Here is a 23,029-nt window from a genome sequence, read left to right as displayed (position 1 = left end):
AGCTGTAGCATTTTAACTTGAAGTCCTCAGTTCAATCTAAGGTAATAGATTGTGTTGGCTAAGATGATAGACATCACACTAATACAGGCTACAGCAGGCAGCCCAGGGTTGCAAGCATGAGTGGAGGTACCAGGACTGAGATTTCAATGGGAATTGTCCATCCAAATTCCATAGGCAGCTTTGAGAACTCACACCTACCCAGATGTAGATTTCCACAGTGAGCCCTTTGCTTGGACTCTCCTTTAATTTCAAGAGTTTAGGGTAATAAAGGGACAGGTGTCACTGGGATGTAAGCGGGATCCTGAGCAAGCCAATGGGACTTGGTTACATGTTCTCCTCTTGAACCTTACACCTCCCACTATTAAGCAGGGGTAACTTGGGGCTAGATTCACAAAAAGACTTAAGCACCTGTCACAGTTAGAGGCCTAAATCCCAGAATCAGGCCCTACTGGAATTCACAAATCCCACCTCAGATGTCACCCGTCTCTGCTTCTGAGCATGTGCACCGCATCTGGATACTTAAGTCCTAGAGCGATGCACTAACTAGGGGAAGTTCTGCATTCTTCTGCCTATGGGACCTGACCTGGTAAACATGCTCAGAACTTGCCTACCAGACTGGACCCCACGTGCAAACTCACACACACAGCAGCTGGACCTCCCTCGTCACTTTTATCCTAGTGCCTAGTGTCCTCACCTGGGGTGTGGGAGATCCTTGGTTCAAGTCCCCCCTCCATCTAAGAAGGAACTTGAACAGGAATTTGTGACCTCTCAGGCGAGTACGTTGATGGCTGATCTATAGGACGTTCTCGTCTAGAGCCTTCCTCAGTCTCTCCTTTGGAAGCTGTTCCACTGCGGATAAATAATTGAAAAAGTCATTGGGCCAGAGAGAGAGGGAGAGAGCACAAGCATGAGAATGACTCTGTAGCACATGCAATGGGAGTAGGGGCTGCCGTGGTTAGAGCACTCACCTGAGAGGTGGCTGATCCCTGTTCAAACCCCGTTGCCTGAGGAAGAGAGACTCTGAAGCAGCCGTGTCCCACATCCCAGCTGAATACCCTACTCACTGGGGTAAATTATTAAGCTGCAGCTGTAGCTTTCCTTAACCACCCCCTAGCGTATTGTGAAAGTGGCATAGGTGCCTAGTGCCAAGAGAGGGTTTGCAGCTGAGAATCCCAAGCAGAAGGAGGCACCTCCATGCAGCCTGGATTTAGGTGCCAAACTCCCTGAGAGAGTGGGGCTTAGCATCCACCCCTCAGGCTGGCATCTCCTATTGGCTTGCTTGGGCAGGGAGCCGCATAGCATGCTGGCTTTTGTGAATCCCATTCTGAGGTGCCTGTCTCTCCCCATTCATTGTACAGGGAGCTTAGGCACCTACCCGGGCTATTTGAATCCCAGTGATTTTTCTAGATGCCTAAAGATTAGATATAGCCGGTGCCACGCCTGTGTTTCTTTGTGAATTTAGCATTTGGTGTCTGTGCAGCAGCAATGCCAATAATGCAGGATTGAGTGTCCCTGGGCTCCTTGTGCTGCTCATCGCTTTTATGTGTTGGGTTGATGCTGGAACCCACCATAGCTGTGCTCTGCGGGCTCCAACTCCAAAGCTCAGCACATGTAGAAACTGACACTAGGTCTGTAAAAGTATCTGCTCCCAAGGGAGAAACACTGACTCAGTTAAAGAAACACAAGAGATGGCTGAGAAAAACACGGACTAACAAGATAAAAAGTTGCAAGGTTAGTTCTGAAGCATTTCCAATATGTATTCTCTATAGGGTCAGGTGTCTTTTAAATACATGTGCAGTACGTTTTACTGAACAGCGGATTAAAAAGTATATTAAGGTCCATATTGTCCATTACAGAGGCTGCTCACAGGTAAAGAGACAGGAAACACTACAAGATTGTTGTAGGGAACATAGGTCGTATTTGGATTTAGGCCTGACTAACAGTAGTTGGCCAAAAGTATCTGAAAGTTGCATTTAGAAACTAGATGTCCAAAGCAGCTTTCTGGCTTGTAGTCAAAAGGGTGTTAGGGTAAGTCACTTGCTTGCCCTAGACTCTGCCCCTGCCTCTTAGAGTTACTTCCCCAGTTTCGTACTTAACTCACTGTTACAAGGACGTGTGGGAATGAGTGAATGTGGAATGCAAACAGTCATTAGTTATATTTAAACAATGAAGACATTTATGTCTTGGGCCTAAGCGGAAGTTTGCCTACCATCTTCTTATCACGTGGTATCTTCTTGCATCCTGTTTTTTAAGAGCCATCAGTTTGCCCTTATCAGCAAACTGCTCTAAGACATATACATTCTAACCTGGAATCTTCAATATGATTTCAAGGTCCAGATGTCAAGTCATTGGTCCACACTGAACTATATAAAACATGCTGGAACCCCTAACTGGACAGTGGTCCCCTGGGGTGGAGCAGAGGAGTCACTGATTCCTACCAAAGATGCCAACTGTGCAAGAGGGAAGGGATGGGGGTGGGGAGACTTTTTCGCATCAACCTGAAGTTGTCCCCTGCTCTCTTCCTTGGACCGGTCATCCAAAGAAGCAGAGATGAAGGACTCTGACCACCGGCAAAGCCAGGCCTGATGGCTATAACAAAGAGCGAGGAAAAAGCTGAACTTTTCCCCACCACATGTGCAACAGCTCCAAACTACATCTTATCAGTAAAGATAATGGTAAATATCAATCTATTCCAAGGCCAGTCACATGAACTTAAAACTTTGAGAAGAAGATGTGAAAATCCCTTTGTAGAGCAGTGTAAGGACACTCAGATCACTCCAATGCCCACTAGTGTGTGTGTATGTGTGTTGTGTGTCATTGTGTGTCACTAAGTACTTCTCAAAGTAGACACTAAACCCCCTAGTCTGCTATTTGAACAGGAAGAGATCTCTGTGTTAAAGCAGTGTCATTCTAAAGCTGCTAAAAGTGTAGGACTCTAGAAATCATTCTGTGTCTATGCCAGACTGCCAGAAAGATGCAGTCACTGTGTTAAATTGGGGAGAGGGAATAGGCTAGATCAGTAGCTCTCAACCTTTCCAGGCTACGGTTCCCCTTTCAGGAGTCTGATTTGTCTTGCATATCCCAAATTTCACCTCACTTACAAACGACTTGCTTACAAAATCAGACACAAAAATACAAAAGTGTCACAGCACACTATTACTGACAAATTGCTGACTTTCTCATTTTTACTGTATAATTATAAAATAAATCAATTGGAATATAAATATTGTACTTACGTTTCAGTGGATAGTATATAGAGCAGTATAAACAAGTCATTGTCTGTATGAAATTTTAGTTTGTACTGACTTCGCTAGTGCTTTTTATGTAGCCTGTTGTAAAACTAGGCAAATATCTAGATGAGGTGATGTACCCCCTGGAAGACCTCTGCATACCCCAAGGGGTACACCTACCCCTGGTTGAGATAAACAAAACCTTCATGTGATTTCTGTGACTAGTGAGCTTAATGGGACAAAGAAGCCAGAGGAGGGAGTTACCAGGAAATCATTTTCAGAGCTGTGATCCCCAAAGCTAAGGCAAGGAATAGCATCTGCCTTTAACAAGACTCGTAGCTAAATAGCTTAAATCAAAGGGAAATGCTTCTCCCCTTAGCCTTCCTGTAAGACCTTAAGAGAATTGGTTTTCTTAACTTGTTCATTATAATTTGATTTAGTTACTAATTGTAGTAATTGGTGAGATGGATAAATTGAACCATTGACTTATTGATTGTATTTTAATTAAACCTTAATTTGACTGCTGCATTGTACCATTGTAAATTAGGTTAGGAAAACGGTTAGTGACCTATTTCGCTTGTTCTAGAACTGCTTACTTATTCTTTTTAATAAATTTATAAAAGATGCCCTGAACTGGTTTCTCTCTCAAAACTTCAACACAGACAACGTGACCTACATAGAAGTTAACAGCAAAATCATTAAAAATCATTCTTGAGCCCATCCTATATTTTAATTACTTACAAAACACCCTATTATCTCACTCATTGTATTTGTGGAGTTTCCTTTGAATTCTTGCTTTAGGGGCATGAGTGATTTCCCTCTGAAGATCAGGCAAGGAGTTCTGACCCACAGATACCTCTGAGACAGGGTCAGCATAAACCTACCTGCTAAAGTCCCAGGGGTTTGGAGGTGCAGGGGGACAAAACCAGAGAATGTGTCCATCACCCCTGTCTCACTCCTCCAGAGTTCCCCCTCCTCAGCTTCAGAAGGGCTTCAGGGGAGCTGGAGAAAGGGGAAACTATGCCTAAAGAGGGTCAAAAGATGAGAGGAAAGTGGACAGGGCCCTGGCCTGGGGATCAGGGGATCTGGGTTCTATTTCCAGCCCTGCCAGCGACCTTGGGAAAGACAATTTGAACCTCTGTGCCTTTTTCCCCATCAGTAAAGCAGGGCTAATAATACTTATCTCCCTCTGCAAAGCACTTTGAGATCCCTGGCTAGAAAGTGCTACATAACTACCAAGTATTATTTTTATTTTCATGAGAAATATGAGCAAGAAATAACAATTGAATGTGTCCTGATAAATGTAAAATAATCGATGTGGGGGAATTATAGTCTGAAACTAGAAACAGCTGGTATGAAATTAGGAATAGCATAATGTAGGTGCATGTCAGAAATATATAATAGCAATGGCTTTTGGAAGGATGGTCTTTTGGTTAAAGAATCGGGGTCAGATCTGGGTTCAAGACCTAGCTTTGCCATAGACTTCCTTTATAAATGTGGGCAAGTCGCTTAAACTCTCTGCCTCTCTTCACCATCTGTAAAATGGGGATAACAATATTGCCTCCCGCCTCTACCCACCTTTGCTTGAGACTGTAAGCAATGACTCTCTCTTACTACGTGTTCAGACAGCACCTTGTTCAATGGAACCCTGATCTCACCTGGAGCATAGAGGCAGTACCAGAATGCAAATAAATAATAATAATGAAGCGTATTAACATGTGGAACCATTTCCCAAGGGCAATGATGGAAGCCTCATTGTTTGCATCGTTTAAAAGTAGAGAGGGTCAAACACTTGATTCTGTATGAAACAGTCTTGCATTGTCCAGGAGGAGATGGACAAGATGCCTTTAAAGGTGTTCACCATCTCTAATTTCCATGATTCCATCTGAAGGAGCTCTCTTTATTTTGATGACATATGGGCTGGGATATCTTACAGTACATTAATGTAACAAATAGCCATTATCTTCCATTTTATGGAAGATACTGTAGGGCATGATTTATTTGTGCCTGTTCTGTTTCTTCTTTCAAAATACTACCTTTCACTGAAAGATGGCTATCCAAAAGTTTCCAGTAACCTTGCAGTGCATGCTGCATAGTAAATCAATTGAATCTGAATTATAATACATTGTCTTCGGTAGCTGTTTTAGGCTGTGCTGCTGGAGTGTCCTGCTGTGACAGAAAACATTTTCATATCAACACAGCATATATATTATCATGTATGACACTTGTCCCTAAATTTTTATAAGTGGTGCAAGAAAGATTTTAAGTGTGCTGGCCCATCTGATGTTAATGGGATCTGCATTGCTAACTCCTTAACTATCACTTTGGAAACATACCCAATGTGGTTGTTTGTGAATGTTGAGTATCATCCTCCTCAAAAAAGTAAAAATAAAATAGCATTAAACACCTGATCTGAAATGATACAAACAAGGATATTCAGAGTCAAGACTGAAACAGCTGCCTTATCTTGCTCCTTTGTGTCCTGCCATCCCTGCTCATGTGACATTTGTAAGGATGGCCGTGGGTGATTTTAGAAGCTGGCATGTGATTGCAATTTGAGTCCCTGCCACATGGCCATGCCCTGTTAGAAGGTTCTCTGCTGCAGGACAACGTCCTCTGCATACCACAGGCACAAGAAGGTCTGTGACTGAGTTTCAGCCTTATCTCTGAATTCCTGATATTTATTGAATGTAGGAGCAGCCATCCTGGAACACATCTTTGGTTCAGAAAGTCTGCTCTCTTGCTTCATTGATTGATTGCTTTTTATAGGGGACAGAATGAACTGTTACACTCACCTCGTCGGACCTCCTGCATAGAACAGGCCATAGAATCTCACTCCGTGATTCCTATGTGTAGCCCAATTGCTGCTGGAACTGGCTTCTATTAGATGCTTTAGAACAGTGGTGGGCAACTATGGCCCATGGGTGGCCCATCAGGGCAAGCTACTGGCAGGCCGCTAGACTGTTTGTTTACATTTGCGTGACAGCTCCTAGTGGCCACGGTTCGCTGTTCCCGGCCAATAGGAGCTGTGGGAAGTGGTGAACTGCGGCCACTGGAAGCAGCAGGTGGCCATGCAAATGTAAACAAATGGTCTGGCGGCCTGCCAGTGGCTTGCCCTGACGGGCCACATGCAGCCCGCAGGCCAGAGGTTGCCCACCACTGCCTTAGAAGCTGAAAATCCCCCATAATGTACCTGGCCATTTGCTGCCGCATAGGTGGGTGGGAAGGAGTAGCTTCCTGAGCTAAGCTATTGATCAGTTCATGCTCTGAAGCATCCTGATAATAGTTATATAACTTGTGGTTCTGACTGCTATAATTCTAACTTGTCTTGTGTCTGAGTTGCTTTAGATGTTTATATTTGTTTTAGATATGATAGGAACAAAATTAAAAATCTCTCATTCAAGTTTATAAATGTGTAGGCACTTTTTAAAAAGTGTTATTTGGTACCTGGCAGAAATTTAGAGTCTTCTTGATGAACTAGATTATTAATGCTGGGACCTTTTCAAATCCACCCTTCTAATGCATCCTGAGTCTGCATTTAGGACTGTAACCATTTCCCAGTGAAGTCAATGGGAGTTTGCCATTGTGCAGGAACAGGGTCCTTTGGAATAACCCACTGCTAGAGATCTTTCAGAAGTCTTTGATGCTAAGAATGGAAGCATATGAGCTTGGCAAGATGACTGTATATGAAATAAATCAGTTTTCAATACATGGGACCTGATTCTGATCACACTTACACCGGTTTTACAGTAGTGTGACTCCACTGACGACCTGATTTACACTGGAATAAGAGACCAGAATAAGGCCCATAGTTTCAAAACACAAAAAGGGACTCTCCAACATTATGGACTAAAGTAGCGATTCTGATTTGGGTTACACTGATGTAAATAAATTCACAGATTCTGATCTCAATTACACCAGTGTAAACCTAGAGTAATTGTACTAAGCTCACTGGAGTCACTCCTGATGTACATCTGGGTAATTGAGATCAGAATCAGGACCTAATTTTCTGTAAACATTTCTATTTATTTTTTTAAGAGCAATGTCACAGTGGCAGGACATCACAAATTTTGTTGTTGCAGGTTGTTTTAAATCTGGAAAAGCTATCATCAGCTTCTGTGAGTGAGGAGCTTGCATGTTACATTTTAGTCCTCAAATATCTGAGTCTCTGATGAATATTCTGGCAGCCCCTTAACTGCAACATGGAATGGCAAATGGGTCTACTATGATTAAATAACACAGAGTCGTTGCACAGAGCAAGGGCCTGACCCAAAGCCCAAGGAAGCGAATGGAGAGCCTCCTATTGACTTCAGTGGGCTTTGATCTGGCCTTCAGTGTGTATATTTATAAAACCCAGAAAAAAATTATGTCCCTTTAACTCTTAATAACCACATGCTTCTCTTTCACTTTTCTCTTCAGGATGGAAGGAGCAGTTTTATTGGACACCAGCTTGGAGGGGTCATGGAGGTGCCAAACAGCAAGGACCAGCGAGTGAAGTCAGCCAGAGCCATCCAGATCACCTACTACCTCCAAACCTATGGCTCTGTTGCCCAGGGCCTCATTGGTGAAAAATGGGAGAGTGAATTCTGTAAACTGATGCGCAAGCTGCAGCTGGATCACCAAGATCTGCAGCTCTACTCGCTGGCATCCTTTAGTCTTTGGAAGGACTTCCACAAGACCAGCCTCCTGGCCAAGGGCAAGATCTTAGTGAGCCTGATGCTCATTCTACTGATTGCTATGCTCTCGAGCTCCATGAAGGACTGCCTGCGAGGCAAACCTTTCCTGGGATTATTGGGAGTATTTACAATCTGCATCTCCAGTGTCACTGCAGCAGGGATATTTTTCATTACTGATGGAAAATATAACTCTACACTGCTGGGAATCCCCTTCTTCGCAATGGGTAATTCTTTATCTTCATAATAATGGGATTAACGCAATTTAATGATGGGATTGTAAATTACATCCCAGGGTATAAAGTGCAGATTTTACCTTCAGTGAAAGTCCAGGTCCTTTTCATTTTGTTAAACTGACCCATCCCTTACCAAAACAATTAAAAATTAAATGAAAATCCCAAACAAAACAAAGTAACAGACAAAAAAAAAAAAAGAGTGAATGACTTTGTTGGAACCTCACCCAATAGGAGAGCAGTAGTTGTATGAATCCCTGTTACAAAACAAAGGGGGAACTTGTTATTGAAAACCAGTCAGCTCAGCATAGAAAATGGATATTTGTTGACGTGTCTTTGATGGAGGGCCAGTGGGAAGAGTAAGGAGCGACTGCAGGGAGTGGCAAAGAAAATAATATGTAGCATCCTCTTTGGTGAGGCTTTCTCTTTCATTTGTGTGGGAGGTGGAGGAATGGTTTGGTTCATGAATGAAATTGAGAGAGAGGTGATTACAGCCCTCGTGTCTGCCTGGCTGTAAGCACAGGGCCTGTCTCTGTCTGTAGAACATAATCCCCCGGCTTGTGAAATTTAGAGACCATCTGCAATGATTTGCTTGGGACGCACCATGAGGCAGAAGTTTCAGCTAAAGAGCAAATGTCTGGACCCATTTTTGAAGGAAATTGTTTGTTTTAGAGCAGTATTTTAAGCATATCTCAATTGCATTCGTTTAACAATTTGATTGCAAGATTCCAGGCTAGGGAAGTATGCTGAAAAGGAAGATAAAGCAGTATCCACAGAGATGGTGCCACCTCATTTCTCTGTGCAGTCAACAAGGAGAAACATTGTCATCTCACCGCACAGTGTATTTGAACATTTGTGTTTCCCCTCATCCTAGATCTCAGTGGCCACCTTCAAAGGCTCCATGCTGCCTTTTGTATCTGAAGGAAATCTTGCCTGTGGGCAGAATGCTCTGTTCCATTCTCTTCCAGTTCGTTTCTTAGCTGTGCCCATTCTGATGGTGTCTGAGCACCCAATGCTCCTCTGGGCGAAAGTCCATGTGTGGACACATCACAGACTAGAGGGACCCAGTGGGAGGGGAAGCTATGCGTTTCTTCCTGGCCGCCCAACTGCTGTGCAGTGTGGGTGTAGCCCTGCATTATAGGGGCAAAGTTCTTCCCCTGTCATCTTCCTGTAGGAGGGGGACAGCAGAAGGTGCTGAAAGATGGGAAAGAGGGATCCAAAGTGGGAATTGGGTGTCAGGCACTCTGGTGGTGCTGAAATGGAGAGGATCAGGAGAGTGACTTAGGGGTATGTGTGGGAGAGGGGGGACAGAATCAAGGCTGCTTGACAGGGGAATTGGAGTAGACTTTTGTGTGAAGAGAGTGTAGAATAGGGAGCAGGGTGGGGAGCCAGGAGTGGACCAACACAGAAGGGGATCATAACACAAGTGGTGGCACATGCGGGAATTTGAGTTGCTTGGTAGCTCTCTGGATCTAAAACCAAGAGACTGCTTGAGCTTTAGGCAGGCTTATAAATTGCTTTACATGATGCAGCCACAAGGGGGAAAGAGTCTACCACTGGAGTGAAATTGTGTTACAAAATGGATTTGGGTGCCTTAGTTTACCATTTGGGGTGGAAGACAGAACTCTGTTAGTTTGCTAGCCAGAGATTAAATGTAATTTTATGTTTATTTGCAGTGTTCTAGAGCTCACTTTTACCAGAAAAAGGCTCTTTATGAAATTGCAAGGAAATATTCCATAGGATTACATTGTACTTGCTTTGGGTTTGGAGGAACTAAATAAATAACCTTTTTATGTATATTTCATCCAATAATTTCCAACTGATTTGTAGACATGATTAGATGAATGCTCACATGTCCCCGAGAGCTATAGTTGGTAAGTTTTATTTTTTCCAGAGGAATAAACTGAAAGACAAGAATTGTGACTTACCCAAGGTCACATGGAGGCCTGCTCCTGCAGTCAGGTGCCCTCTACTCCCATTAATGACAGTGCCAGTTGATGATACAAAACACTTGTCATCAGGTACCCAGGACCACGCAGGATTGGGCACATAATAAACCAATAGCAGAGCTTTGAACAGAACCCAGCAATTCCAGTTCACAGTCCTGAGCTCTAACCATTTAGATGGTCTCTTGGGTAGAACAGTGTCCCAAATTGTGGTTCCACAGCGCTCTATGCCTGTACAGAGCATTAGTCCTGCCTGTGCTTTGGCTGTTCAGGATGCTCATGTTCTCACTCCTAGCAGCTCTTACTGTCACTTTTGCCTCCCCACGCCCTCCTCCTTTTCTGTTGTGTTCTGCATTCACCTATTAAGATCTAGATCTGAAGCCCATTGGTATGGAAAGACTCCCATTGATTTCAGTGGGTTTGGGTCAAGCACTTAGACTGTAAATTCCTTGGGAGAGGGACGGTCATCTATGCTATTGTTTGTACAGCATCCAGCATAATAGGATCTTGCTCCAGATCAGAGCCTTTGGGTGCTACCATAATACAACTGAATAATACAGACAAACAACTACATTAAAAGAATGTGATTCAGGTTGCAAAGTTAAGGATTTGAGAATTCAGGAATACTGGATTTATGGTTCCCAGTGCAACTTTAATTTGCCCTCTTTACACATCTACCTTGTGCACTGAATGAGGCCGGGGTCCCGTATGTTGATATATATTTTTAAAAGCATGTGAGCATGTAATTAATCACTGTCTCATAATGCATATGTAAGCGGGGGAATGGTCCCGCTATTGTGGGGAACTTTCCTGGCTTCTGCACTACCCCGGTGAAGTGGGCTAGCGAAAGGATCTGAGTCCTCGCTCCCACTCCCTTTACCCAGAGGCCTCCCTGCCCTTGAGGACTCCCCTTCCACTCTCCTGTCTGGCAGAGTCCTCGTAACCCCAACAAGGCTGGGCCCAGGATTCCTGGGGGGCTCAACCCCCAACCCTGCTGTGGTCACCTAGGACAGGGGCTAGGGTGTCCCCACTCCGGGGTACCCTCTCTGCACTGGGCACCTCCCTGACCCACTGATTATTCCATACAATTTAAAGCAAATACAAGTTGTTTAATTAACAATTAATCTAAAGAAAAGAACAAGGAAAACACATCACACCGCTCTGTGGCAGGGAACATCACAAACAGTGTCTCTGGACATCAGGGCACTTCGCAGTCTGTTCCTTGTAGGTCCCAGGCCTCCTTCTCAGGCCCTGGCTGTGCTGCAGGGATGCTGCGGGTCGGACACTTGCAATGGTGGTGGCCACACACCTCCGGGCTTTGAGTGGTGGGACCCTTCTTCCCCAGCGTCAGCCCCCCGTCAGGTTAAGGTCCCCCTCCCGATCTGGCCTGCAAGGGCCCTTGGCTGGGGGTGTCTTTCTGTGCTGGGCCCTTTGCCCAAGGTCCCCCCTTGGCTGGCCCCACTTGCTTACCACACCTGGCTCTGTGGCTGCAGCTCTGCTCCCAGCACAGGATCTGCTCTCCCTGGGCTGCGTCTCTGGCTCTGTGGCGGCAGCTCTGCTCCCAGCACAGGATCTGCTCTCCCTGGGCTGCGTCTCTGGCTCTGTGGCTGCAGCTCTGCTCCCAGCACAGGATCTGCTCTCCCTGGGCTGCGTCTCTGCTCCCAGCACAGGATCTGCTCTCCCTGGGCCGCGTCTCTGGCTCTGTGGCGGCAGCTCTGGCCCCTCTGGATCTGGCACGGTTCTGCTCTCCAGCTCAGCTTGGGCCCCTGCTTTCTCCTTTGCTCGGCCCCACTCAGTCTGACCCAGGCAATTCCAACTCACACGGAGGACGGGACCCACCCTGGCCTCCTGTCATGCTGATTAGCCTGCCCGCCCTGTCAATCAGGCTAACCTGGAGCATTGGCCTCTCGCCATTGTTCCTGGGGACTGTCAGTCTCAGTGTCCTGATTTCCCATCGACCCCTCCCCTTTTAGTGCTGGGAGCTAGCCAACCAAAACACCCCCACTGAATGTTAGTAAGGGGGCAACAGTCCCCTTACACATATGCACAAAGGGGCTGAATGAAAAGTTGCATGGCATTTCTTAACGTTTAAGGGTTTCACTATGTCAGATGATACTCTCTGAACAGATTTTTTAAATGCAATTTACTAAGATGTTTTTAAAGGAAAAAGGTACAAACAAATTATATTATGTAGAGTTGTGATTGCACCCCATACTGCACCTTCAGCAAGGTTTCAGCCCTGACCCTGCAGAGCAGACCACCACTTGAGCTGCAGGACTAACAACATTATCGGTTAGCAGGAACGGTTGTTAACCTGGAGGGGGGAATGCGCCATTGAGGCCACATGTAGTGTCCAAGTGATGGGAGTGGAGGTTCTGGCCCAGCCTGGCTCTCTTCTTCACTCCCCCTGGAGTGGGCAGCTCCTGCCCCAAGAGAAGACATCAGGGGAGGAAATTGGGACGTTGGGGCCATATGACAGATCTGATGGAAGAAGCCCAGTGCAGCCTGCCTCTTCCCCACATCACTTCCTGCCACTACAGTGGCTCTGGCAGCCAGGGCTGGCCTTACCATGAGGCGAACTGAGGTGGCCGCCTCAGGTGCCAGACTGGGGGGGGGGGCGCCACTAGGACCCAGAGTGTAGAAAATTGTGTCTGCTGCTGCTGCATATGTATTCTCTCTGCTCTAGATGCACAGAGATGGTGGAGTGCTGGAGGAAGGAGGGCACAAGAGACGTAACAGGCAGGCAGGAGCAAAGGTGAGAGGGAATAACAGAAAGCAGCAGGAGCTGCAGGGAGAGAGAGGAGGAGGATCGTCTTATGTACCTCTCTAGCACCCCCCAGCAGCCTGGACTGATTAACACCAGCTTCTCAGGGAGCTTCTTGATTCCTGCTGCTTCCCTGAACCCACTTGAGGAGAACAGGCAGTCAACTGAAGTAGCAGGAGGCAGTTAGGCCCTTAAGACGCTGATATCTTCCCTCACTCAGGCCCTGCTACCAGCCTGCTTATTTGTCCCCTTCAATTGAGTGTTGAGAGCCACTATAGCTGACACAGAACAGCAGTCATGAGTGAAAGAAGAAAATGCCCCTCTGGGGCAGCATTCAGAAAAAGAAAGAAAGCAAAGGAAGCTTTTCTATCTAAGCAGGAAGGAGCTTTCCTGAGATACATAGACACAAATGTTCACGGTGAGCCTTCCGACCCCAGTGAGGATGTGAGTGGTGAGGAGATGCCTGATCTTCCAGTTAGTCAGAGTGCAGGTGACCTGGCAGCTACTGCAGCATCCATATCTCCATCTCAAATGGATGTAACCATGCACATTCCTGAAGAAAAGTATAGATCAGAGAAGAGTGTGCTGGAGGCGCAAGAAATAGCTGCTGCTGAGTTTAGTTCCTTAAGTCTAGATGATCCAGGACTGTGGACCCACTTGAGCAGTAGCCTGAGGGACTTCCTTGTACTGCATGAGCCACAGCAAGTGAAAAACTTCATGTTCCCCAAAGACAATGAAAATAGAAGTTTCCACCCAACACATTACTGGCGTGAAATCCCCAATGGTGACAAAGTGGAGAGGCCATGGCTTATGTACTCAAAAACCCAGAATGCTGCATACTGTTTTTGTTGCAAACTCTTCCAGTCTAATGTTCCAGCCACATTGGGTTCTACAGGAACAAAGGACTGGAAGAATCTGGCTCGAAATCTGGCATGCCATGAGAAGGCAACAAATCACCAGAGAGCATTCCATAGGTGGAAAGAGTTTGAGATGAGACTAAGGTTAGAGGTCACCATAGATGATCAGCATCAAGAGAAGATTGCATCAGAGTCTCTTTACTGGCAAAATGTTCTGAAGAGGCTCATTGCCATTGTGAGAATGCTTGCTACCCAAAACCTAGCACTGCGTGGCACTTCCGATCAGCTGTATGTGCCAAACAATGGAAACTTGCTTAAAATTGTGGAGCTGATGGCTGAGTTTGATGCTGTACTCCAGGAGCATCTAAGAAGAGTCACCACCCAAGAAATGTACACACACCACTACCTTGGAAAAACTATTCAAAACGAGATCATACAGTTACTGGCAACAAAAGTCAAACAGAAGATTGTGGCAGATCTGAAGTCAGCAAGATATTACTCTGTTATTCTGGACTGCACACCTGACATCAGCCATATGGAACAAATGTCTTTAATGGTGCATTTTGTAACAACAACAGAACCTAGTGAAAATGTCCCTGCAATGGTGACTGTCAGAGAGCATTTTCTAGAATTTATTGACATTGATGATACTACAGGAGCTGATATGACAAATGTGCTTCTTAAAAAGCTGGAAGACTTTTAGCGGGAATTGCAATAGCTGACATGAGAGGTCAGGGCTATGATAATGGTGCCAACATGAGAGGAAAGAACAGAGGAGTGCAGACACAGATCCAAGAGTTAAACCTTCGAGCTTTTTATTGTCCCATGCAGTTCTTATTCATTGAACTTGGTGGTCAGTGATGCAGCATCAGCTTCTAGTGAGGCTGCTGAATTTTTTAATGTAATTCAAAGCATCTATGTATTTTTCTCTGCATCAACTCATCAATGGCAAATTTTGAAGCAACATCTGGGAACATCCTCTCTGACACTGAAACCACTGAGTGCCACATGACAGGAAAGTCGAGTGGAGGTGATAAAGCCTATCAAACACCAAATTGGGAAGATTGATGATGCCATAGTTGCCATTATGGAGGATAATACTATGACAGGAACTGTTCGTGGGAGAACAGTGGCAGCGGGAAATGGAATCACCAGAAACATACATAACTTCAAATTTCTGTGTGGCTTAGTGTTGTGGCATGACCACAACATGTTTGAAATAAATGTTGTAAGCAAGAGACTCCAAGGTGTTGATCTTGATATATCTGGAGCAATGGAACAACTGGACAAAGCAAAGTCATACCTACAGTCGTACCGGTCAGATGAGGGATTTCAAAACATTCTGAAGAGTGCACAGAAATTGTCAGAGGAACTTCACACTGAAGCTATTTTCCCATCCATTCAAGAATACAAGAGTCACCGAAGAAGAAGACATTTTGATTACGAGGCACGGGATAATCCCATAAGAGACCCCAAACGACAATTTAAAGTTGAATTCTTTAACCAGGTGCTAGATTGTGCAATACAGTCAGTTGAAGAACGTTTCATGCAGCTCAAGGAACACAGCAGTATATTTGGGATGTTGTATGATATTCCAAAACTCCTCACTATACCTGAAGAAGACCTACACCAGCAATGCAGGGCACTAGAGACAGTGTTGACATGCGCAATATTGATGTGAGTGATTTAGGTGATGAACTGAAAGCCCTTTCAAGATACAATTCAGCAGGATCAACTCCAAAGGCTGTTCTGGAATGTATGTGCACAAATAAGATGACCACCCTCTTTCCAAATGCTTTTGTTGCTCTGCACATACTTCTAACACTTCCTGTAACAGTTGCCAGTGGAGAACGCAGCTTCTCCAAGCTGAAGTTAATAAAAACACATCTATGCTCCACAACGACACAGGAGAGGCTGGTCGGCCTTGCAACCATCTCAATAGAGCATGAGCTGGCCCAGACTGTGGACCTTCAGGAAGCAGTTCAAATCTTTGCAACCAAGAAGGCACGGAAAGCACCACTTTGATTATTCAAACAGATAAAAATGCCAGTGTTTACTATGCAGACAAGAAAAGTTACATTTGCTGTTCAGGCGTTTGAAAGTTAAGTGTTACTTAAAATTTTTGAACAGGCATTTTAAGTTGTTAGTTCTCCTTTATTGGGGTAGGTAGCAGAGCAGTACCATGAGAGGAGTAGAACAGGAAGAAGGCAGAATTGAGACCTTTCAAAGTTTTGGCCCAAGTGAAGGGGTCTGGGGGCGTCATTTGAGCTCCCCACCTCAGGTGCCAAAATGTTGTGGACCAGCCCTGCTGGCAGCTCACAGGTGTTCCCTGTGCAGTATCTGCTGCTGCTTCTTTGGAGGCAGCCTAGACCGGACTCTTTAGAAGGTTCATGTTCAGTTAGCGTTCTGGCAGGCTGCCAAGATTGCCTTGAGCCATGCAAAGGGGAGAAGGGAAATGGTGGCTGTTAACTGTTTATATCTCAGCCACACCTTGACCTGAATGGAATTTCATGGGACAAAGAAAAGGTGCTTCTCTAGCCTGAGGGCCTTCTGCCTGCTGAATTTCAAAGTCCTGCTGCAAGCAGCAGACATGGTAGATCTCCTCAAAAAACATTGCAAGCCTCTTGTAATGGAAAGTGGTAAGCAACCTAAATAGAGAAGTCACCACCAGCTCCCCCTATAATAAAAAGGCACTGCGAAAACATTGGGTTTATTGGACAGATCTCCCAAGGGTGAGAGCTCTTTTTTGTTGTTGTTGTTGTTCACTGGGTTCTGTACTAGCAGAAACACACAGTTTTGTGAATCCAGAATTTGGGACAGTTCTGCCTTGGATGTGATTGTGACTTGACTTTTGGAACGATCAATTACCAGTTCCACAGGGGGCTAGCAGAAGTTTGACTGAACGTTGAATACCTGGGGAGAAGGCACCAGAAGAGCTATCCCAATAGTCAGAATTCTGGATTGTCTCTGATTTTATCAACTTTCTACAAATCTGGAGTGTAGCTTGTCATGAGGGTGATTTCTTTATGGACCGTTGCACCAGAAAATCCCTAATAGATGGATATTTAAGGCTAGGTAGTCAAAACATCGGGTACCTGTTGTGTGCCTAAACAATGTTCAGTTAGATTTTCACATTTTCCTTTTAGGATTTAGGTTGATAACTCACAACACAATTTCAAAATTGTTATATGCATACCAGAGGTATGCTTTTCCGCATCTAATGATCACAAATTAATATAACCAGATGGTTAAGGACATGACTGAGTCATTTTACCTCCCTCTTGTTGGTCTTAATGCATATGGATCAGATTGCTCTAATGAAGCTACACCAATCTGCAGCAGCTCAGGATCTGACCCTGTATTTTTGAAATTCACATATATTAACTGCATTGTTTTACAAGATACTTATTCTCAGCCGTATAGTGTTATATAGATTAATGACAATTATAGGTATCAAAACCTATAACTGTGATATAATAGTGTAATTAGACAAAAAGAACAGGAGTACTTGTGGCACCTTAGAGACTAACAAATTTATTTCAGCATAAGCTTTCGTGGGCTACAGCTCACTTCTTCAAAGGCATAGAGTGGAACACACAGACAGAAGATATTTATACATACAGAGAACATGAAAAGGTGGAAGTACGCATACCAATTGTAAGAGGCCAATCAATTGAGATGAGCTATCAGTAGCAGCAGAAGAAAAAACTTTGAAGTGATAATCGAGATGACCCATAGAAGGTGTGAGGAGAACTTAATCAATCAATTTTTCCCCCATGTTAAGTTCTCCTCACACCTTCTATGGCTCATCTCGATTATCACTTCAAAGTTTTTTCTTCTGCTGCTACTGATAGCTCATCTCAATTGATTGGCCTCTTACAATTGGTATGCATACTTCCACCTTTTCATGTTCTCTGTATGTATAAATATCTTCTGTCTGTGTGTTCCACTCTATGCCTCTGAAGAAGTGAGCTGTAGCCCACGAAAGCTTATGCTGAAATAAATTTGTTAGTCTCTAAGGTGCCACAAGTACTCCTGTTCTTTTTGCGGATACAGACTAACACGGCTGCTACTTTGTAAAGTGTAATTAGAATAATAGAATCATAGAATATCAGGGTTGGAAGGGACCTCAGGAGGTCATCTAGTCCAACCCCCTACTCAAAGCAGGACCAATTCCCAACTAAACCATCCCAGCCAGGGCTTTGTCAAGTCTGACCTTAAAAACCTCTAAGGAAGGAGATTCCACCACCTCTCTAGGTAACCCATTCCAGTGCTTCACCACCCTCCTAGTGAAAAAGTTTTTCCTAATATCCAACCTAAACCTCCCCCACTGCAAATTGAGACCATTGTTCCTTGTTCTATCATCTGGTACCACTGAGAACAGTCTAGATCCATCCTCTTTGGAACCCCCTTTCAGGTAGTTGAAAGCAGCTCTCTGTACTAGGAAGTATCACTGTTTCTTAGGGAGCGTCAGAGTCGACACTGAGCTGCATTCGGTTCATCAGGCTGACGTAGTTAAGGCATGTCAGTTTCTGTAGCCAATGGCACACAAGGGAGTGACGTGGCTAGCAGCATGTCTGTCCACTTTGGACTTTTTCAACCCAACGGATCAGGTATCCATTTGCAGGGGGGCTTTCTGTATGAGAGTGAGTGAGATGTGAACTCCTGACTGGTAGCTAAGCACCTGTACTACTCAGCCACCACCAAACTGGATTGAAAGAATGTTTCGTCTCTCACCCTTCACACGTCTCATCCATGTAGCTTGTAAGATCTCCAGGGCAGAGGCTATTTCTTACTATGTGTTTGTATGACACCTAGCAAAATGGGGCCCTGATCTCAGATGAGCCTCTAGGCTACTATAATACAAATAAATAATATAACAATTAATAGAAGGAAGAGGCACAAAAGCTTTATGGAGCGGTATACCATAAGCTTCCATTACTCCATGCCTGAGGGCAGAGGAAGAAATCTCGGGATACGTATCAGGGCTGTGTCTAAACTAGCAGTGTTTGTCCCCCTAAAATGTCACCCCATTGCTACCTCCAGTGGAAGCAAAAGGGGAGCACAAGTGTAGCCATGACTCCAGGAAGCTGCTATTGTTTTAAACATCATGTTGCCTAATCTTTCTCAAAGAGGTGAAAACTACCCAGTTATTAAAATCTGGTGAGCACCTTGTCTAGACTTGTGCTACCACCAATAGATGTGTGATGGGAAGTATTAGGAAAAAACCCTAGTGCAAAAGAGGCCTCTAACACCATTTTAAATCTAAAATGTTAATCTGAGGGCTAAAATGCATATGATCTGTAGTTTATCTATACCTGAAATACCACAGTATTTTTTAACTTTGTTTCAAGCAATAGACTTTCTGTGCACAACCAAAACTTATAAATACTATTGCAAGAAGCACCGATCACTTTGTTTTTGTCCTTTTGATGCAGGACCCAAGCAAATCCAGCTTGACTTTCATATGACGAACATCTTCTAGATGTTCTAGCAGCTATTGAGCACATCCATAGAAATAAGAGGCCCACCCTCATGTAGTCAAGCTATTATGTTCAGTCAACCTGTGGAACTCCTTGCCAGAGGATGTTGTGAAGGCTAAGACCATAACAGGGTTCAAAAAAGAACTAGATAAATTCATGGAGGATAGGTCCATCAATGGCTGTTAGCCAGGATGGGCAGGAATGGTGTCCCTGGCCTCTGTTTGCCAGAAGCTGGGGATGAGTGACAGGGGATGGATCACCTGTTCTGTTCATTCCCTCTGGGGCACCTGGCACTGGCCACTGTCGGAAGACAGGATACTGAGCTAGATGGACCTTTGGTCTGACCCAGTAGGGCCATTCTTATGTTCTTATGTTCAATTCCTTAGGAATTAACTGAAGTTGTGATTTTAAATGCTGTAGCTCTGAATCCTCATAATCAAGATTTCCATGGAGGCTGTGCAAATATTGGCCCCAATACTAGAAAATATCTGTATTCAAGGTTTATGTATTTGTTTGGAAACTTGCAAAGATGGGTACAAAAATCTTGTGGGGTTTTGCGAGGTTGGCTCAAGAATCAGATAATGTGGGAGTTTTAAAATGTAGCAATTTCCACTCTGAAAAGTTTTGATTTTTGAGCCAAATCCTCAGATTTTTTCAAAGTATGAGAATTTTGTTCAGACAAAGATACATATTCATATAGTAATTTAAAACAGTGCAATTTTTGCATGGCTAATTGCAAAAGCAGCCATTCTGTGAAAAATAAAATGTAATAAAAAGCAACATTTATGGCTTCTTATGTGGTCCCAAATAAAAGTATTTCATTGTATTTAAGCAATGTTATGCAAAAAGATTAACACCTTAATAATGCTTATTTACAATAAACTGTATGATTGAGTGCCAGGCTCTGATATCCTTATTCATGTTTAGAAACACTTTATACCATAAATAGATCTATTGGGTGAAATCCTAGCCCGACTGGTATCAATTAGAGTTTTGTTATTGACTTCAGTGGGGCTGGAATTTCACCCATTGATTGAGTGTGACTACTTGCAGAGAAGGGCTGCCAACTTTCTACTCGCACAAAACCGATCACCCTTGCCCCACCCCCTTTCCCACCCTCCTCTGAGGCCCTGCCCCGCCCCTTCTCCGAGGGCTCCGGCTGGGAGTGTGGGCTCTGGGGTGGGGCCAGGGATGAGGGGGATTCGGGATGCAGGAGGGAGCTCCGGGCTGGGGCTGAGGGGTTTAGAGTGTGGGAGAGGGCTCCGGGCCGGGGCAGGTGGTTAGGGTGGGGGGGGGGTCTGAGGACTCCAGCTTGGGGTGTAGGAGGGTACTCTGGGATGGGGGGTGGAGCTGAGGGGTTCGGAGTATAGGAGGGGGCTCTGGGCTGAGGCAGGGGATTGGGATGTGGGAGGGGGTACGGGCTCTGGGCTGCAGGTTCCAGGGTAGGGCCAGAAATGAGGGGTCCAGGGTGCAGGAGGGGGCTCTGGGCTGGGACAGGGGGTTGCTGTGCGGGGGGAGTGAGGGTTCCAGCTGTAGGTGTGGGCTCTGGTGTGGGGCCGTGGATGAGGGATTTGGGGTGAAGGAGCAGGCTGGGGCAGGGGTTGGTGTGTGGGAGGGGGTGAGGGCTCCATCTGGGGATGCAGGCTCTGGGGTAGGGCCGTGAATGAGGGGCTTGGGGTGCAGGAGGGGGCTCCGGGCTGAGGCTGAGGGGTTCGGAGGGTGGGAAGGGATCAGGGCTGGGGAAGGGGGTTGGGGTACGGGAGAGGGCTCTGGCTCGGGGTGCAGACTCTGGGGTGGGGCTGCGGATGAGTGGTTTGGGGTGCAGGAGGGTGCTCTGGGCTGGGACCGAGGGGTTTGGAGGGCGAGAGGGGGATCAGGGCTGAGGCAGGGTGTTGGCGCTCAGGAGGGGGTCAGGGGTGCTGGCTCTGTGTGGCGCTTACCTCAAGTGGCTCCCGGAAGCAGCAGCATGTCCCCACTCCAACTCCTATGTAGAGGCGCGGTCAGGGGGCTCTGCACACTGCCCTGTCCACAGGAGACACCCCCGCAGCTCCTATTGGCCATAGTTCCCGGCCAATGGGAGCTGCTGAACTAGCACTTGGGGTGAGGGGCAGCATGCGGAGCCCTCTGGCTGCCCCTACGCATAGGAGCCGGAGCGGGGTCATGCTACTGCTTCTGGAAACTGCGTGGAGCCACGGCAGGCAAAGAGCCTGCCCTAGCCCTGCTGCACTGTTAACCGGACTTTTAACAACACGGTCAGCGGTGCTGACTGGAGCCGTCAGGGTCCCTTTTCGACCAGGCATTCCAATCGAAAACTGGACATTGGCAACCCTATTGCAGAATGAGGAGCTCTTCAGCAGGATAAAAGGGCATCAGAATTTATTTGTATGGCCTATGTGGGCTAACTGAAAGCAGATCAGTTGGATGCATGTGGGTTTGGGCAGGATATGAGGAGTCTGCCAGTGACATTCTACAGCCCAGCACACCATGCAGCCTGTCTCTGTAGGCAATCCTGGGGCATTCATACTCTGCGCAAGGAGAGAGAGCACGGACTGGAGGCTCCACTGATACACGTATCTGGAGGATACGCTGCTGCACGGGTCCATTGAGCCTTCCCATTCACACAGAAGAAGATTCTAGTGTCCTGGAGCTTACTTCAGTTCTTAGCAACTGCAGGCCAGCTCTGCTCCTCCTCCCAGCCTTAGGGAAGGAGTCCTCTCGCTTTTATCAGCTCAGAGATCCACAGCACTCAGTACAGTTACTTCACTCTGTGACGTGGGTTTGAGGGGCTGCTTTTCAAAGGCACAAAGGGCAGTTAGGCACTGAACTCCCATTGACTTTTCAGCAGCTGCTTTTTAGTGGTGAATGTAGTGATCTCTGTGTAGAGCACGTATATCAGTTTGCAGAGTGCTTTGGGATCCTTCCTAAGGAAAGGGACTACATGAAAGACATTATTTATTGTCGGGGCTTGCTTTGTTATGCAGGAGCTTATTGCTGTTGTCTGCTTAGGTTATTCAGAGATACTTTTTCTCCCAGGCTAGCAATGTTCTTTGGCATGTCTGTTTTAGGATGCTTTACCAGTTATACTACAGTATATGTTGTTTTAAGATACCAAGTTGTCACTCCGTTACACATCACATTTAACATGGGCTCATTTGGGGTAGGAGAGAGTTGCATCATGGCAGGAATGATTTAACTCTGTATATATCATCCCTAATAGAAGGATGTCAAATCCAGCATGAATAGCTTCAACGCTGGTGATTCCACAAACTGCATTGACAGCTTGTTCCAGTGCCTAAATGTCCTTACATTTATAAATGTTTCCTAATATTTTCCCTGCTGCAGCTTCTGCCCACATAATTTCAGGATCTGTCTGGCTTGACTAAAGAGATTAACTGTTCCCCGTTCTCTTTATAACATCTCTGTATGTATTTGAAGACAGTTATGGAGCATTTTATATGTGGACTGAATGTAAGAACGGCCATACTGGGTCAGACCAAAGGTCCATCTAGCCCAGTATCCTGTCTTGCGACAGTGGCCAATGCCAGGTGCCCCAGAGGGAATGAACAGAACTGGTAATCATCAAGTGATCCATCCCGTCACCCATTCCCAGCTTCTGGCAAACAGAGGCTAGGGACACCATCCTTGCCCATCCTGGCTAATAAACATTGATGGACCTATCCTCCATGAACTTATCTAGTTCTTTTTTGAACCCTGTTATAATCTTGACCTTCACAACATCCTCTGGCAAGGAGTTCCACATGTTGACTGCCACATTTTGCTTAACCTTTCCTTACAGATCTCATTTTCCACCTCCTTTAGCGTATTTCATACTCTCTTCTTAAC

The 23,029-nt window shown here is 45.6% G+C and overlaps 1 protein-coding gene across 2 annotated transcripts in view; it reads left to right on the top strand.

Moving 5' to 3' along the window:
• The window catches only part of PTCHD4 (patched domain containing 4), a 145,155-nt gene that overhangs the window by 44,198 nt on the left and 77,928 nt on the right, over window positions 1-23,029 (top strand). For both annotated transcript variants that reach the window (XM_065401869.1, XM_065401870.1), the window contains exon 2: window positions 7,650-8,130. In XM_065401869.1, the coding sequence (XP_065257941.1) occupies window positions 7,650-8,130 (481 nt within the window). The remainder of the gene's footprint in view (window positions 1-7,649; window positions 8,131-23,029) is intronic.

This window comes from Emys orbicularis, chromosome 3 (genome assembly GCF_028017835.1).
Source record: "Emys orbicularis isolate rEmyOrb1 chromosome 3, rEmyOrb1.hap1, whole genome shotgun sequence".
NCBI classification, from domain to species: Eukaryota; Metazoa; Chordata; order Testudines; family Emydidae; genus Emys; species Emys orbicularis.
This window is presented reverse-complemented; position numbering and strand designations above follow the sequence as displayed.